The 16,028-nt window shown below is 38.0% G+C and overlaps 1 protein-coding gene across 1 annotated transcript; it reads left to right on the forward strand.

The window, feature by feature from the left end:
• Positions 1–2,454: 2,454 nt before the first annotated feature.
• Positions 2,455–7,153, forward strand: LOC145941415 (uncharacterized). Its single transcript, XM_083047533.1, has 2 exons — positions 2,455–2,945; positions 7,009–7,153. The coding sequence occupies exons 1-2, from the start codon at positions 2,455–2,457 to the stop codon at positions 7,151–7,153; spliced, it is 636 nt and encodes a 211-aa protein (XP_082903659.1).
• The last annotated feature ends 8,875 nt before the right edge of the window (positions 7,154–16,028 follow it).

Below are 16,028 nucleotides of genomic sequence, written 5' to 3' on the forward strand. Positions count from 1 at the left end.
GAACATCTTGTTCGCAAAACAATAAAAAAACATAAAATAATTATTTTTCTCACGTCTCGCTGAGAAAAGAAAAAGCAAAACGTATAATGTTAAGTTATTTAAAAAAAAAGTATTATAACGTATTATAATACGTTATAATACTTTTTTTTTAATAACTTTATTATACATTTTCTAAATTAGCGCATTCATAATGCAAAGGCTTCGATTAATCACAAGACACGGTAGCGTCTCGCGGATCTCGCGTCAATCACGTTCGGCAACTCCGCGCGATTATTATCGTCGCGTCGGCGTCGCCGCAGTCTGTTGTCGTAGACTGTATTGTTGTCCGCGACGAGTAATGTACATTTAACACGTTTTTTAAAAGTAATTTTTAATAATTAATCGGTAGTAACCGCGAATTATGATTGAGTGTTATGATCGATTAATAAATAATATTTGATCAAGTCTGAGAGAATTTTCTCTTAGAATTTACACTAAAAATAATGGTAATCGTGAGACAATATGGTATGGAAAAAATTTTATGAAAATTTCTCTGATTAATATTTATCACATTAAAAATAATAATATCTATCATAATAAAATATAAAATATGTTTGATTTATTTTACTAAATTGCATAGTAAAATTAATCAAACATATTTTATATTTTATTGTGATAGATATTATTATTTTTAATGTGATAAATATTAATCAGAGAAATTTTCAAAAAATTCTTTCCATACCATATTGTCCCATGATTATCATGATTCTCAGGGTAAATTCTAAGAGAAAATTCTCTCTGATTGCGTGAGTGTATTCATCAAAGTGTCGATAATACAATTTATAAAAAAAGAATCGTTTATTATTCGGTGTGTCACGGTGTGTCAACGTCTGTGTCAACGTCAATGTTGTGATCCATTCCAGTCGTACAATTATTCATCAGAAGACATCTCTATGTGGAGGGAGGCTAAGCGCACAATGAGGGCAGCCATCTGCAAGGCCAAGGCAGCCTCATGGGAGGACCTTATGTCCACCCTCAACGACGATCCATGGGGAAGACCCTACAAACTGGTTATGGGCAAACTGAGGCGGTGGACCCAGCCAGTAACGCAGTCCATGGAGCGGGAGACCCTCGAGAGGACCCTGGCCACCCTCTTCCCGGAAGGAGAAAGAGAGAGAGGAAGACGAGGTGAGCCATCCCGGGGGGAGTTGGCGGACTTCGAAAGAGTCACCAGAACGGAACTCCACAGAGCCAAGAAGAGGATGGTAGCCAAGAAGAAAGCTCCGGGTCCAAATGGCATTACCAGCGAGGTTTGGGACCTAGCCTTCCCGGTGATAGAGGAAGAGCTTAGGGCCACCTTCAACCTGTGCCTTGCGTTGGGACACGTGCCGTCGGAATGGAAGAGGGCGAGATTGGTGCTAATCCGCAAGGAAGGCAAATCGGAAGACTCCCCATCAGCCTATCGCCCGATCTGTCTGATCAGTGAGATAGGCAAGATGTTCGAGAGAATAGTGGTGGAGCGCATACACTCTCACATGCAGCGGAGAGGCCCGGACTTGGCAGAGGTGCAGTACGGCTTTAGGGGGATGCTCCACCGTGGATGCCATAGCCAGAGTACGGAGCATCATGGAGAAAACCGCTAAGAGGGGTGAGGTGTCGCTGGCGATCTCTTTAGACATTAAGAACGCGTTCAACTCCCTCCCGTGGGGTCGAGTCAGGGAAGCGCTGGGGCACTTTAACTTTCCGGCTTATCTGTGGGCAACCATAAATACGTACCTGTCTGATCGGTGGGTTGAGTATCCAACTAGCGAGGGGGTTGTTCAGCGGCGGGCGATAACGGCTGGAGTACCGCAGGGGTCGGTCCTTGGACCCACCTTATGGAATCTAGCGTATGACGCGTTACTTAGGGCGGCACTTCCTACCGGGGTAGATACGGTGTGCTACGCGGACGATACGCTGATCATAGTTAGGGGATGTGACTGGGGGGATGTGCGAATTAGGGCAGAAGTTGCAACGGGACTCGTGACGGACAGGATTGAGGGGTTGGGTCTCCAAGTCGCGTTTGAGAAAACCGAGGCGATGTGGTTTTGCAGAAACAGGAGGAGACCCCCTGCACAGATGAGTATTCGGGCAGGAAAGGGGTCGGTCAGGGTGAGCTCACAGATGAAATACCTGGGGCTCACCCTGGACGGCTCCTGGAGCTTCGTGGCTCACTTTGAGCGCCTATCCCCTAGGGTGGACAAAATTGTAAGTGCCCTCAGCAGACTTCTGCCGAACCTAGGGGGACCGGGGGGGAAGATAAGAAGGCTCCTTCGAGGAGTAGCAGTCTCGGTTGTTATGTACGGTGCCCCGATATGGGCCGTAGAAGCAGAGAAATCGCGGAAGGTTACGGCTATCCTCAAGAGGATCTCGGGCAGGCTAGCTGTCCGAATCATCAGGGGATACCGGACTATATCCCATGAGGCTGCTGGGGTAATGGCAGGGACTCCTCCCTTGATTATGGTGGCGCACATGTATGCGGCACTTCATAGGGAGGTGAAGCGAGTGACTGAGTGTGGTGAACCCTTCACGAAGAAGGGTAAGGAGGTCCTGAGAATGCGTCTCAGGACAAGGATGTATGGAGAATGGATGGACAGAATGGATGAAGCTAGGGCGGATGGGCGAGACATAATTGCCGCCATCCGCCCTGTCTTCAAAGAATGGATGGCGGCAGATGGTGCGAACATGACCTTCCGAACGACGCAGATGCTTTCCGGGCACGGGTGCTTCGGGGAGTATTTGTGTCGGATCGGCAAGGAGGGAACCGAGCGGTGTCATCACTGCGCAGAGGGGAAGGACTCAGCACAACATACGTTGGAGGTGTGCGAAGCGTGGACTGAGGAGAGACAGATACTCCAAGGAATAGTAGGCGGGGATCTCACACTACCGTCTGTGATAAGAGCGATGGTGGAGACGAGTGAAAAGTGGTTTGCGTTCAACCACTTCTGCGAATGCGTCCTCACGCGAAAAGAGGAAGCGGAGAGAGCGAGAGAGAGTGAGAGAGAGTGCATGAGAGATAGAGGAAGGAAGAGGAGGAGGCGCGCGGCCCCATGGAGCCAGCGTCCTTGACAATTCAATTGGAATGCTCATAGGTAAGGAATGATTGACGGCAGGAGGAGCTGGAGGACGGGACCGGGTGTCTCCTCCGACCTCTTCCTCTTGGCTGAGTCCTTGCCCTCACCAAGGTATGACGGGCGTTACTATCGCTTGCGATATTCCGCCCTGGGGTTTTGGGATAGGGACACGGGGGTGCCTACTATCCCACTAAAAAAAACCCCAGGGACGAAGAAGGAGGGGCAGCGTAGCCCTGTCTCACCTTGTATGAATGACGATACCGGGATGACGCGTTAGCGAACGCGCAAATTCCCGGAAGTTATGCTCACGCGGTCCCCGGGGACTTATTACGCGCGCGGTGACGGCTACCAACTGGGTTTTAGCTGGTATTACTGGGGGCGGCCCTTCTGGCCATCCCACGAGTCCAGCAGACCCCTCATCTCTCCCCCGAGGTTGAGGACATGCGTAAATGCATTTCCCAGTTGCGCAAAAAAAAAAAAAAGAAGACATCTCTATAAGGTAAGAATAAGTAAGAGAGAGAGAGAGAGATAGAGAGAAAGAGGGTGTATGTACACACGCACACACACACACACACACACACACACACACACACACACACACATCGCGTGTAGATAACAGCTGATCGCAACGAGCGTCTCGCGTAATCGCCCGCGTCGGATGAGTTGCGCCGCTCCTGCCTACCGGCCGTACCCGTGCCGTAATTCGCTAACTATTTCCTTTTATAACTTAAAAACTAAGCTTCGGATAAAATTTTGGCAAAGGAAAAATCGTCTCAGAATTCATTCAGGAATACGACATTTTAAGGACAAACGGTTGTTTCGAATCACCCTGTATATATATATACGCATATATATATATATATTCATCCGTAATCTTAAGTTAAACTATTGTATTTTCTTTATAACCTCGTATACTCTATATTATTATTCATATGTTATATTTCGTTAAATACCTTCCCTTTATACATATATAAAAACAAAAAAATTATATATAACCTTAAGTACATAAAATATTGTCCTTTTTTTTTTAACCAAGTTTATATTTTACCAAAAACAGTTTCATGATAATAAAAAAGGAGAAGGAATTTACTATATATCATCTTATTATATACATATACATAATATCCACCCTCATGTTTTAGTTTAATATTCCTCATAATCGTGAAGGTGGAATCATTTTCCATTCTATAGAAAAACTACCTGATCGTCAGTTCCAGTATAACAATGCCAATATATCATCAACTCCAATGGACTCCTGAAATAACAGAAGAAATACGGCAAAGACCCATCGACGGCGTGAGACCACAAGATCACCCTGAAACTTATTTAAAATTGATGGAAATCCGATGTGTCATACAAGCACGGAGGAACATCTATCAAAATACTGAAGACTACTCTAAAATCTGCCAAGAATGTTATAATAAAATACCAACCAAGGAGGAGTATATGACACTACCACCCCACAATCTAGTCCATAAGGACTCAGCAGACAACCAAACAAACTGCACTAAGTGGTTAATAATAATCGTACTAATAAAACCTGCAGAAGAATGTATCGAATGTATAGAAGAATTTCTATACGTCAACTACGAACACCTGGTAGACGGATGGGGCCAAGCTGTGTTTCCCAGAAGGAAAGAAGAACGGTAAAAGGAAAAAGAGGGAAACAACCATAAATCACTGACAACGATCAGGTAGTAAACCGCGTGTCATTTCAAAAATATTTCACACCTCCTACTTATCGATATGGACAAATAAAGGGAAAAAGATTCCACGCGCACGAAACGCGTCCTTACCAGTAATAAAATAAAATTTAAAAAAATGTAAGAAAAGAACGAAAGAATAAGGAAGGGATTTTGGTGGTCGCCTTTTTCTTTCCTCCTTTTCAAAAAAGAGATACATGTTAACTAAAAGAAGCACAATTAACCAACAGGTTAAATATGGTTCTTTTTAACGATATTCACAAATCGCGGCAAGAAAAGAATCGAAAATTTTTATTTCTCTTTTGCAAATGTTGTGTTACACCCCCAACATTTGTCTAAGACGGGGGGTGTTACGTCCTGTGGACTGCACGATTCTTTTCTCCTCCCCGATTTACGCAGATTCGTGTTCCGCGAACATATTAATTATAAGACCGAAATTAGTTATAAGAATTAAACGGAGAAAGACAGTGATTGTGAAACAACTCGACCGGTGAGATTACGAAACCTACACTTTGATCAATAAGTCATAGGTAATGTTGAAATATCACGATCGACACACGCTATCAGCGGACCAAAGATCAGAATTAGGAAAGAACCCTTCATACAAGAGAGCAATACGTTGCGCAAAAGGGATTAAACACCGAACGTATGACTATGAGTCACAAGAAAAGAAGACGCCCTTTGCCCTATAAGAAGGGCAGACGAATAATATAAAAGCAGCGAATCTTCCAAGAACGCTCTCATTAATTCCGCCTACGTCGTGGCAGTTACGCACTTCATACTGGATCCTCGCATTAAGCATATATTGTGATCATCGGGGCTCAACAACCAGCTACTAGTCAACCTACACCTACACCTTCGCCCACACCACTCGAAGGAACCATCGATCCTGAGGATCAACCTATAGTTCCCAACCCGCTCACCAAATAATATACAGCCAACAGTGAGTACTCTCATTCTTCTACGATCACGGAAGTGAATAAATCCCCGGAATCGCGACTAAACCTAATAATCCGTAGTGGAAATCGCTGCCCGTCGAGCATTGAAACGCGCTCTCCGATTAAAACGGGACGATCAAAAGCCAACGCGAATCCTCAACCGCCTCATAGTACATCACTACGACCTGCACGATTCGCAGGAGTTTCGAGAGCGCTTTCTATCATCAGGTCCTAAACGACCGCTCCTCCTTCTTCTCCTTTCCGTCCCGAGGTCATCGACCTCACTGACGAGTCGAATTTCATATCAACGTTACACACACACTCATATATAATTGTTTATACATGTCCACAAATTCAAATGTCTAATTCTCCGAATATTATTAAGATTTTATTTTTTGAATAAATGATAATTATTTACATTACGCGAATTTAAAGTCTTATTTAAACCCCTGTGTTCCTTCCTCTGTCCCCCGAGATCGCACAAGGTCCTATCCCGCGTAAAAGGGATTTAATTCTCTTACCGAAAAGGACCGACGAACGGACCCCTGAGATAAGCCAGGTAAAAGCGACTATCCAGTCGTTGACCTGCAAAAGGGCCAGACAGTCCGTTCGACCCGAAATCACTCCGATTTCGGGAAAACGCTGTTACGACCTTCGAGCGGCCTTTCCTTCGTGCAGGCCAGGACGTAACACTTTAATCATCTGATTTCTGTCAAAAAATATTAATCGTTTAAACAAACTTTATATAAAAACATCATTCTTTTTTATATAAAATCGAGGAATGGCGTAGCGCGCGCTTGTGTTGCTCTAGTTCTTTTCTAAAAAAGACATATTAAGTCGATTCTCGTAAGTATTGTTGCCTCTTTTCCGCGAAAATATTAATCAAGTTTAAAGTATTATAACATATTATTTAAAACATATTATTATTTTATTTAATTTTATTTTGGACTAACTGTCAAACTTCTAGCTGCTAACCCTCGCGATGACAGCCTTTCGATGCTACGAATATAACACACAACGCAAATCGACAGAGAGCCAATCAGCATTACGGAAAAGAGGCAACAATACACTTCGAGACTTTCGAGATGACTTCGATACATTCGAGAATTGACTTAACATGCCTTTTTTAGATAGGGATATGGAATAAAATCAAATTAGAAAATTCAAAAATAAAATATAAATATTAGAGATAAAAATTAAAGCAGATAAGAGTAGATAAGAACAGATAAGCTTCGCGTATATCCACATATATCAGCGAACAATTTCGATTTTCAGTATTGAATCTGAAGCCGTGAATTCCGCACTATTATTATTCGGTAGTTTTACACATGCTGGAGATCAATGCGCGCTTCTACTCTCGAGTCGAGCAAGAGACGATAACATGCTGTTCCAGAGCAGTGATTTCGGTCAGCCGGAATAGCGGTACACGCTCGGCGTACGTCTTCGTTCTCGAATTATTATTATGTTGTTTTCCGCGAGGCGCACAGTAGCACGCTTTGTTGCAAAAGCGAAAGAAACCGGTGCACGCATAATGCACGAAGCCATTTTTTTTTAATTACCGCCACGTATCGCGACCTTTCTTTTTGGTCACATACTTTCCCACATTCTAAATTTTACGTCCTATGTTTCACGGATCGTAAATGTGACACGGGAACACGAATTTTGTTTGTAAAATTTTTATTTTCCAAATTAAAGTGTGTGATGTTTTTGCGTACACGTGTGAAATAAAAGTTCAAGCGTGTTCTTTCTCAAATTTCGCGAGAACGTGATTTTTAAGAACGATGTTCGCCCAGTTTTTTAATTGATAAAATCAACAATTTTTTTTCTTCCATTTTCATCAATAAAAATTGTCAATAATCCTCGTTCGAAGAGTGGTCGAACAATTTGCAGCACGCGGTCCAGCGGGAAAGAAAGAATGCACACTTATGAACGTCACTTCTCGTCGAAGCGCGCGGTCAGTGCAGCGCGGTGCATCGGCGCGATATAGCGTGCTGCTGCAGCTGTATCGGATAGTTAGTCGAGGCATGTGCGCCGAGTAACGGTTAATTGGCCACCTTTCCTCTCCAGGGGAGGAACCCTCTCTCTCTTTCTCTTTCGTGGCCGATCCGCGCCAGTTTTGTTCGTTCTGCGGTTTACATCGAGTGTAGCTGGAGCTCTGGCGCCTCCAGTATAACATTATAAAGTTTTATCGATAATTAAAAAAAAAAGAACACCAACTTTCCATCAGTCGAACTCTTTAACATCGTAAGTGATCGTCGTTGTCCTTCCTTTTTAATTTAGGATTTTTTTTTCGAAGGCAAAACGATAATTTTTGCAACTTGCATAGAAGTATTTTCTTGAGAACAATAGGTATTTATAAAGTGATACACAAAAAAATCTCATTTATATTATTTTATTCATAAGTGTGTAACGACGCCCCCCCGCATCGTTCCCGACCGTCCACCCGTCGGAAGGCTGCGCCTGGCGAACACCGTCCGGGCAGGGCAGCAGGCGCCGAGCGCCACATTTAATTAATCCAACCGTTAAACACGGTTAACCGAAAACGCCCGACGCGCGCCGAAATAAACCGAGTACCGCACCTCCACTCCCTCTCCTTCGATCCAGCCTCCGATCCCGTTATTCGATCCATATAAAAAGAGAGCTCGCGATAAGAGCTCGATCAGATACCGTTCCGACTCCGCCGTACCGGAGAATCCTTCCGCCCGGAAAAAGAGACCGAGGTAGACGAGTACGCTGCCTCTGCGGAGATAAGTGCTCCGTGCTCCGAACTTCCGGCTTCCGCTTCCACCGTTCCCCCGACTTCGAGGTAGAGTGTCCTCTGTCTCCCCCGAGATATTCTCGGGAGTCCGGGGTTCCGACCGCGCCCCGCAAAAAGCGCGCTGACGTCAGCGGGTGGAGCTCCGCCGCCTTCGTCGAGATTTCTCGACCGTCAATGCGTTCCTCCCTCCGCCCCCATACGGACGGCCGTGACACGCCGAGCCGTCGCGTCATTTAATAAATCACGGTCCGCGTAATCCTGCCGACAAAGCGGCCGACTACTACGCGCGCCGTTCGATTGCGCTCTCTTCGATATATCGAAGAGAGCGGCCGCTCTCAGCTGACGCGTTTTTCTACCCGCGCCGACTCGCGTCGCGACAACACCGAGCGCCCCTCGCGCCGCCCCGACCCCGCGTCTAGCGGGCGACGTAAACACGACCATCCCGCGATCATACACACACACACACACACACACACACACACACACACACACACACACACACACACACACACACACCGACGTGTCAATCAACACTCCGAGGCGATTTAAAGACCCGCATAATATCCGGAGCTTTAACGATAGGCGTTACACACACACACACACACACACACGAACACTTGTAAATACTGACACCTAGATTTAATAAACTGCATATATTATACTAAATACTATGTTCGTTGTCTCACCCTTTTTACGAGCCCTGATCCCGACCGAGTTATTCCGAGTTCGCGAAAAGCGACCATTACAAGTGGAAGAGTGAGAGAATAATTCTTTTAAAAATAAATTTTGAGGAATGAAATTTTTGTGTGTATTTAATATATATACATATATATAATTATATATATTTATGTATTTGTAATTTATAATATAAATCTCCATAAACAAATTATTTTTTTCGAGAAATAGTAGATTCTATTTATCGATTTTTTATTCATGTTTTTATTACTTATAAATTTAAATTATTAATTTTATAATAAAAAATGAGTTTAAAATACCTAAAAACTTACCTTTTCAAAAAATAGGTAAAGAGGTGCCAAGTACACGCGTGCCAGTGAAAAATTAAAGCTGCAAATTCCATCGTACTAAAAAAAATAATGATATCAAAAAATTGCACCAAATAAAAGTAAAAACTTGTACTAATGAAAAATTAGCTAAATTAAACAATATTCTAACGTATTTCTACTTTCATTTGGTGCAATTTCTTGATATCATTATTTTCTTTAGTACAATGGAATTTGCAGCTTTCATTTTTCACTGGCGCGCGTGTATTTGGCGCCTTTTTACCTATTTTTTGAAAAGGTAAGTTTTTAGGTTTTTAAACTCAAATAATATTTAATGACAAAAATCAGCTAATTTTTATTATATTATTATATTGTTCACAGAAAACATGGAGACAAAGTTTAATACATGGAAATGGTTTCTTTCAATTAATCAATAATACTTACAATATCCAGTGCAGGTTATGTCCAAAGATTTTCATTCTAAAAAAAGATTACACGCATATAAAACAACATATGAAAGATTTCCATAAGGAAATGTTATTACAAAAAAAAAACATGGTTGCATTTGTTTAATCAATTGAGCGATTTGCACACACTAAAATGCACCTTATGTGAAGATAAAACTGTCACAATAATTTTTAAATATAAATCGGTAATAGATAGGCTATTCGAGCCGTACGTGGTGCGTCGATTCCAACGAAAATTAATTTTTCGTTGGAATTAACTAATTGTGCACGGGGCACACATTTTGCTTGGTACACCGCCAAGACTTTATTACGGAACAATCTCAATTCGAGATTTTTATTCCAAAGATCCCCTCTAACCCCCCTACAGAATTATAGGCGAGAAAAATATAGATCCGAAAGTCGCTGAATCGGGAATCGAACCCGAGACCTTTCGCTTGCCGGGCGATTGCTCTCACCATCTGAGCTATTCAGACACTTCGACTCTATATTTTTCTCTGCCTTGATAAATAACTATTTGTACCATACCATCATTTATTGCATATCCCCTCAGGGTTTACAAGGCGCTTTTTTCCAAAGAAGCATTCCCGAACCTTTTTACAATACACTTCTCCCATCTCTTTCTTATCCTGGCCATCGGCGACCTTACAATTTTTAAATACAATCCATATATATATACTATACACTATACCACATTCAGCCACCCGTTTTCCAACACTCCTTCTTCCTCCATATCTCCCAGCAATCCTCCATCTCCTTCTTCCAATACTCCCCCTGGCTCCATTCTCTTCTCCAGCCTTCTCAAACTGTCCTTCCTCCTTCCATCCTCCTTCTTTCTCCCAGCAATCCTCCATCTCCTCTACTCATCCTGCTCTCCCCCCTTTCTTCAACATCATTGTCTCCCTTCTTCCACCGGTACCCGAGCAGGCATATGGGGTGTGTTGGTTCGAACTGGATTCGAACCCGGGACCTTCCGCATGCCAGCCAGATACTGAGCATGCGGGGCCACTTTTCACCCCAAAATAACTATTTGTAAATAACGCCTTTTTCAACCGGCGTGAATTAAACACTAAGAATATAAAGGCTCGATATATATCAAATATAAATCGGTAATAGATAGGCTATTCGAGCCGATTCAGCGACTTTCGGATCTATATTTTTCTCGCCTATAATTCTGTAGGGGGGTTAGAGGGGATCTTTGGAATAAAAATCTCGAATTGAGATTGTTCCGTAATAAAGACAGGCGGTGTGCCAAGCAAAATGTGTGCCCCGTGCACAATTAGTTAATTCCAACGAAAAATTAATTTTCGTTGAAATCGACGCACCGACATCCACGTACGGCTCGAATAGCCTATCTATTACCGATTTATATTTGATATATATCGAGCCTTTATATTCTTAGTGAATAATTTTTAAATTTGGCGATGATGCTGTACAACATTTAAAAAAAGATCATAATATAGATCCAATTGAGGAACAAGAAAAATTTAAAACAATACATCCATTTATTAAATTTTTAGACAATGGATACATAAGATGCACTTGTCAAAATACTTATATAAATCCTATAGAGTTAAAAAAAACATGTACAAATACACATTAGCGAATTAGAAAACAAAATAGTAGTAAATAAAATAGTAAGGAAAACTTACTTTTAGACAATTTTTAGTTTTTACTTTTACAGATCTGTCCTCCCCATTTACCGACAATCCTTTATAAGGTACAGGAGATTTTTTCTGTAAAAAAGAACACATTTTTTCTATCTTGATACAAGAACATAAATATAACATTATTGTATATATTGACATTTATTTTTTTATTATTACAAAATAATTAGAAGTTATAAAATAAGGACAGATCTAAAAAAACAAAAACCAAAAAGAGTCCCAAAGTAAGTTTCCCTATAAAAAATGCGGGGTCTACAATAGAGTCATAAGTTGTAAGAAATTAACCAATCACAGTTGATTATTCTCTTCACATTCAACTGTGATTGGTCAATTTCTTACGACTTACGACTTTACGACTCTATTGGAGACCCCGTAGAAAGAAATAGGAAAACTTTTGGACTAACTTTTGTAAAAACCAACAGGTTACTCATGAAGAAGCAGAAACCATGGAACCTTATCGATCAAAGTTGCGATCCTATAAAAAAGAAATAAGCTCATCGGTATGTACTTATTAAGGTTTATGTTAAAAAATATAATTATAATGTTCTTCTAGCAAGATTAAAAAATGTGTTTTTTTTTTTACAGAAAGAATTACAAAAAGGTCTTTCTGGCAACGATAGCAATAAAATTACTGAAAGTCCGAGATCAAAAAGAAATGTAGCAAAAGTAAGTTTCTTTATTTTTTTCTGTTATTTGTCTGTAGGGAAACTTAGTTTTAAATTAACCTAAAATATTACATTACAGGGAACTTATAAAAAGGCTACAATTTCCGTATGGAAAGAAGATGTAGATAATAATAAGCCATCTAAATCAAAATAACAAAATAAAGCAAAAAAAAATTATATATACATATATATATATATAGGGTGGACCATTTTAATCAATTCGAGGGGGACATAAGATGGTGTCATTGGTTTGACCTTGGATAGTCGTTTGAAGGTCACGTGAAGGTCACCTTCAATTTCTTAAATGGAACCCCCTATTTTTCATTGCATATTCTTGTAGCTTACCTCGAGAGCTTTCCAAAACCCTATATATGAGTTATTTTTTATTAAGCACTTTCCGAGTTATGAGACTTGAAGTTTACAGTATTTTGACATAAAATATAAAATATCTTGTGAAACATTAACTTTGACATAAAATATAAAATATCTTGTGAAACATTAACTTTTCGGTTATCTTGCTGTAATACTTTTGTGCACAGAATAATAAAACCAATCAATTGGTGTAAAGAAAACACATAGTTGCTGATTTGAATAGATTCTTCATTTGGACGGAGTGCAAGCGAGAATGCCTAAAATGAGTATGTACAACAATGGTAATGTACCGTATGAGTTATTAATTAGAAAAAATACGGTAATCAATAATTTGGGAAAATATAATCCTACAATTGAACAAATAAATCCCAAAAAAGTTTTATTAAATAAGGTTGTAAACACTTCACAATGTATTAGTAAGTTTTATGTGCACCTATTATTTTAAAATTTTTAAATCATTATTTCACATATTTTTAACATTGTATATATTTTACAGTTCTAGAAGCATACATAAAAACAAATTTTGCATCCGTTATTAATAATAATATTAAGAAAAATATAGTATGTGGATCACTTACTGATGGCACGTGTGTTTAAATTAGAAGTCAATATTACAAATTTTGATGATGATGAATATTTAAAATTACATTTGCATAAAGGAGATAAAATTGAATTAATAGGAACTATGCAAAATTTAGGTAAAAAATATTTATAATAATTTTACAAAATATATTATTTGTGAATATATATGTTATAATTATTTTACAAAATATATTATTTGTGAATATATATGTTATAATTATTTTAATTAAAATTGTCTTATATATTTGTACGAGAAATTTTTCTTTTTCTAATATTAATTTAATAAGAAAAATCAAGCAAATGGACTTAAACTAAACTAATTAGATTAAATATAAAGCAAATTATTTTTATGTAAATTGTAATTTTGACGTTTCTGATCATGTCTAAATCAAATTAAATTAATAATTAAAACTTAATTAATTTATTTGATCACTTTCAATATTTTTTTCTTATAAATAATATATATTATAAAGTTTCTTTTTTTGCAACAATTATTTCTAAGTTTTTGTGAAATTTAGAATACCTATTAGTAAATTTTAATTTATTATTAAAAGATTATTTCTTTTGTCATTAGTTTAGTTATTTTTTGTCAACTCTTAATTCTTCCTCCTATGACTTAAATTTTATAACTTTTTTCTTTATCTCTATCTCTCATATTGAATAATATACTTAATTAATTAATATATTAATTTTATAGCTATTCCACCATATTTAGTGGTTAACGATATTAAAGATATATATCCCAAAGAAGGAAGAATGCCTTTAAAACAGTTAATAAAAGCCGTTCAAACGCCTAAAAAAAGAAAGGCAGAAAATAATCAAGTAAATAGTCTACCGCAATACCAGTACATAAAAAAAAATTATATTCACAAAGAAATATTAAACTATAAAATTTTATATAAAATAACTAATGAATAATTTTCTTTTAGAATCAAAATAATCAGGATAACCAGAATAAAAATATAAAAATGTCATAATTATTTAAAAATTACGTTCAATCACGTTTTTATTGCAAAAAAATGCATACCTTGTAATGAAAGTTAGATCACAGTTTTGTTAATATAATATTTAATAATATTGTGTTAATATTTATCATATCAGTTGTTAACAATATTTAATAGTATTGAAAATTATTATATTTAATTAAATAAATAATTAATATTGTTTCTATTTAAATTTTGTGTTGCAAAAATATTTATTTTGTTCATAAATTTTTAATATATAATCATATATAATCAAATATGGAATTATAGATACAGATTTTTATATATATTTCTATATACATATATTCTATATACATAACTAAAGAGAGTTATAAAATTATTATATATAATAATAATTTTATAACTTTCTTTAGTTTATCTTTATTAACATTAATCTATTAATTTATTTTGGTGTGCTCCTCTCTATGATAATTCCTATTTAATTTATATTTGAATATATATGTATATATTTAATATTTGAATATGATTTTATATGTTTATATATGATAATATTTATAATTTTAGAGTACATTTATTTGTTATAATTTATTTTAGTATGTTCTTTTGTAATCATTATTTCTAACTTTTCTTTATATTCTATTTTTTTGCATTTTGTGTGTTCTTAAGAGAGAGATTTTTATTTCTATAATAAATTTAAGGATAAACTTCCGAAAAGCCCATACCTCCGATTTTTTTGAAACTACGTATACTTACGTATTTTGACGTGCTGATTACGAATATGATAGTGAAAATTGGCGCAACTTTCATTTTCATGGTGAAAACCATAAAAAATCGTCAAAAATTGACGTTTTTTGGATTTATTTTATCAAATACTGGAAAATTCAAAAGTATGTACAAACACAGATACGTAGTCCCGTTATATGTAGAAAAATATCGGAGATATACGCGATAACAAAGAAATCAGAGGTATAGAAGCTTTTCGAAAGTACAGCCCGTGCTTTTGTACTCAGCAGTGCAACTTATTGTTACATATGTTACTTATTGTTAGTGTACCTTATTGTAGCATATAGTATTTTTATTAAGTATTCAGCGGTGTAATTCAGCTGTTTAATTAGATATTGTACGCGTAATCATTAGAATGCCAAAACTTTTTCTGTAAACTTTTTAAGTAGTTGATAAAATGAATGTTAATTATAATTTATTTAGTTTGAGTTTCATTTTATCAACTAGAGAAAAAAACCCTTCAGTGGTTGCGAGATATGGATCTCATCCCAAGTGAAAGGTATTGCCCGAAACATAAAAAGAAAATGGTTCTATACGAATCTCGTTTGTGTTGCGGGGAATTTATTTGCCAAAAAAAGGGTAAATATAACCATTCTGCAACTGTTGCAGAAAACACCTGGTTCGAAAGGTGTCATACTTCGCCAATGACTTGCGTTGTTATAACATATTGTTTTTCCGTAAATTTTACTTTCGAGCAAACTTTACGGGAAAGTAGTATAATTGAAGGACAGAGCTTATCTTCTGAAACTGTCGCCGACCGATTCTTATTTTGTCGAGAAGTGTGTTTACTAAGTCTCGACCAAAAATTTGATCAGGAAGGAAAAATTGGAGGTGATGGAATTGTTGTGGAAGTCGACGAATGCAAAATTGGTCGACGAAAGTTTCAGAGAGGTCGTGTAGTCGAAGGATCCTGGATCTTTGGGATGATCGAACGAGGACATCCTGAGAAATATCGACTCGAAATTTGTCCTGATAATAAAAGAGATAGCAGCCCTCTGACGAATTTAATAAAAAAAACACGTGACTATTGGAACAACAATCCATAGTGACTGCTGGAAG

Source organism: Prenolepis imparis, unplaced genomic scaffold (assembly GCF_030444845.1).
Source record: "Prenolepis imparis isolate NDT839.2.m4 unplaced genomic scaffold, iyPreImpa1.0 SCAF_10, whole genome shotgun sequence".
NCBI lineage: Eukaryota > Metazoa > Arthropoda > Insecta > Hymenoptera > Formicidae > Prenolepis > Prenolepis imparis.